At 41.6% G+C, this 2,290-nt stretch overlaps 1 protein-coding gene across 1 annotated transcript in view; it reads left to right on the forward strand.

Moving 5' to 3' along the window:
* Positions 1–1,408: 1,408 nt before the first annotated feature.
* Positions 1,409–2,290, forward strand: part of PDE7B (phosphodiesterase 7B) — a 460,575-nt gene continuing 459,693 nt past the window's right edge. Inside the window, exon 1 of the mRNA XM_089676206.1 lies at positions 1,409–1,784. Within this exon, the coding sequence (XP_089532332.1) occupies positions 1,764–1,784 (21 nt within the window). The 5' untranslated portion in view covers positions 1,409–1,763. The remainder of the gene's footprint in view (positions 1,785–2,290) is intronic.

Below are 2,290 nucleotides of genomic sequence, written 5' to 3' on the forward strand. Positions count from 1 at the left end.
CTGTGGCTTGGCCCTGCCCCCTCTCTCTCCTCATTGGCTGTGATTGACAGCAGCGGGAGCAAATGGCTCCCGCTTTTTGTCTCTCAGCCTATGAGGAGGAAGAGACCCAGGACAGCCAAGGCTGTCATGCACGTCGCTGGATCTTGATGGGGTTCAGGTAAGTATTGAGGGGGCTGGGGGCACTGCTGTACTCAGAAGGTTTTTTTCCTTCATGCATAGAATGCATGAAGGTAAAAAACTTGAGCTTTTACAACCACTTTCCAACATGCATAGATCTATACTCAAAAAAACAACAACAAAAAAATCCCAGTATATATACCGCATTTGTAAACACTATAACTTTCACGTAAGCAAATTAATTTGCACGTATTGGGATTTTTTTTTTGGCAAAAACATGTAGCAGAATACATTTTGGCCTAAATTTATGACGAAATTTGATTTTTTAAATTTTTTTACTTTACATGTTTCATAGCAAAAAGTCAAAAATACAGTCCTAGATTGTAAGCTCCAAGGAGCAGGGCCCTCTTAAGCCTCTTGTATTGAACTGTATTGTTGCTGTATTGTCTCCCATTATATTGTAAAGCGCTGAGCAAACTGTTGGCGCTATATAAATCCTGTATTATAATAACAATAGTTTTTTTTTCCAAATTGTCTGGTTTTTTTTTGTTTATAGCGCAAAAAATAAAAAATGCAGAGGCGATCAAATGCCACTGAAATTAAGGTCCATCAGTGTTGCAAATGCAGAGGCGATCAAATACCACTGAAAGAAAGCTCCATCAGTGTTGCAAATGCAGAGGCGGCCAAATACCACTGAAAGAAAGCTCCATCAGTGTTGCAAATGCAGAGGCGGCCAAATACCACTGAAAGAAAGCTCCATCAGTGTTGCAAATGCAGAGGCGGCCAAATACCACTGAAAGAAAGCTCCATCAGTGTTGCAAATGCAGAGGCGACCAAATACCACTGAAAGAAAGGTCCATCAGTGTTGCATGACTGCACAATTGTCAGTTAAATTAACGCAGCGCCGTGTCGCAAAAAAAGGCCTGGTCAGGAAGGGGGGTTAAATCCTCTGGAGGGCAAGTGGTTAACCTTTGCTGTACGGTGTCAGCCTCACTACAAGGGAGCATTTTTTTTCTTTTTCACAGAAATGTAAAATTACATCTTTTTCGATTTTTACATAACTATGCGACTGATGAGGAAAAAGGGAAAAAAAGGACAGTTGAGAGCCATGCCTTTGGTCCTTGTATTTGATATGAGAGTGCAAGTCCAGTGGCACATTCCTCTCATAGCTGTTCTCTGAAATGAATTGTGCATGCAGCAAGGCAGAAGGGGGAAAAGTCTAAGCGTTTGACGTCACTTTGGAAATGAGGAAACATGCACAGAAAGAGCTGCTCACTCCTGTGAGCTGACAGTACAGAAGCCTATTGGTTTGCTTGCTGCCTGCCAGTGGCAACTGACTCCAGCACCTCCCAGCTCCACTGCCTTCAGGAATAGCTGCTGCTGTTTGCAACAGTCTTACACTCAGTCACACTGCAGCAGATCCAAAACTACACTAGAATTCCTCCAAAACACACAAGCTCTCTGGGATAAAAAAAAAAAAAAAGGTGAATGACTTGGGTTGTGATCCCCCCTCCTTTTTCTTTTTTGCCCTTCTCCCTTCTCCTGGATGCTGTTGCTGGACCCTGCAGCACGAGTCTACATGTACAAGCAGCATCGATCAGAGGTTTCAAGGCATTCGGAGGTCACTGAGCTGCAGCTATGGTTAAATGTCTTGTTTAATGGTTGAGGTAGGTAGCACTTTTATTCATTTACGTCCCAGCCGTATAGAGTCAGGACTGCTACGCAAGCTAGGAAAACAATATATCTTTTTTTTTTTTTTGCCTTTTTACCCTTTGATCTCTCTGTTTTTGTTTTGGTGATACAATTATGTTTCCATGGTAACATGTTTCTAGTATTTGCTGTCTTCATCTGTTGTGTATTGGCCTTACTGACAGCTTTGATTTGTTTATTGGTGATGTTTCTCAAAGGTTCGTCAAACTCCCCAGATGGTAAATAAAATACGCACCAAATTTTCTAGTGCATGCAGCGGCTGTTATGTTATATATTTTATTTTCACTGTAACTCACTTCTGGTGCACACTGTGTACCTGCCAAGTATGGCACTAGAAGCACATATGATGTAAAAGTGGTTCATCTTGTGCCCCCCTGTACAAAATAACAATGACTTTATTGGGCAACGTATTTTAGACTGATAACGTCTCTATTTTTATAATCCTTTAAGTGGTCACGTCTGT

This window comes from Staurois parvus, unplaced genomic scaffold, assembly GCF_062004578.1.
Source record: "Staurois parvus isolate SC_StPar_1 unplaced genomic scaffold, SC_StPar_1.0 ptg000165l, whole genome shotgun sequence".
Taxonomy (NCBI): Eukaryota; Metazoa; Chordata; class Amphibia; order Anura; family Ranidae; genus Staurois; species Staurois parvus.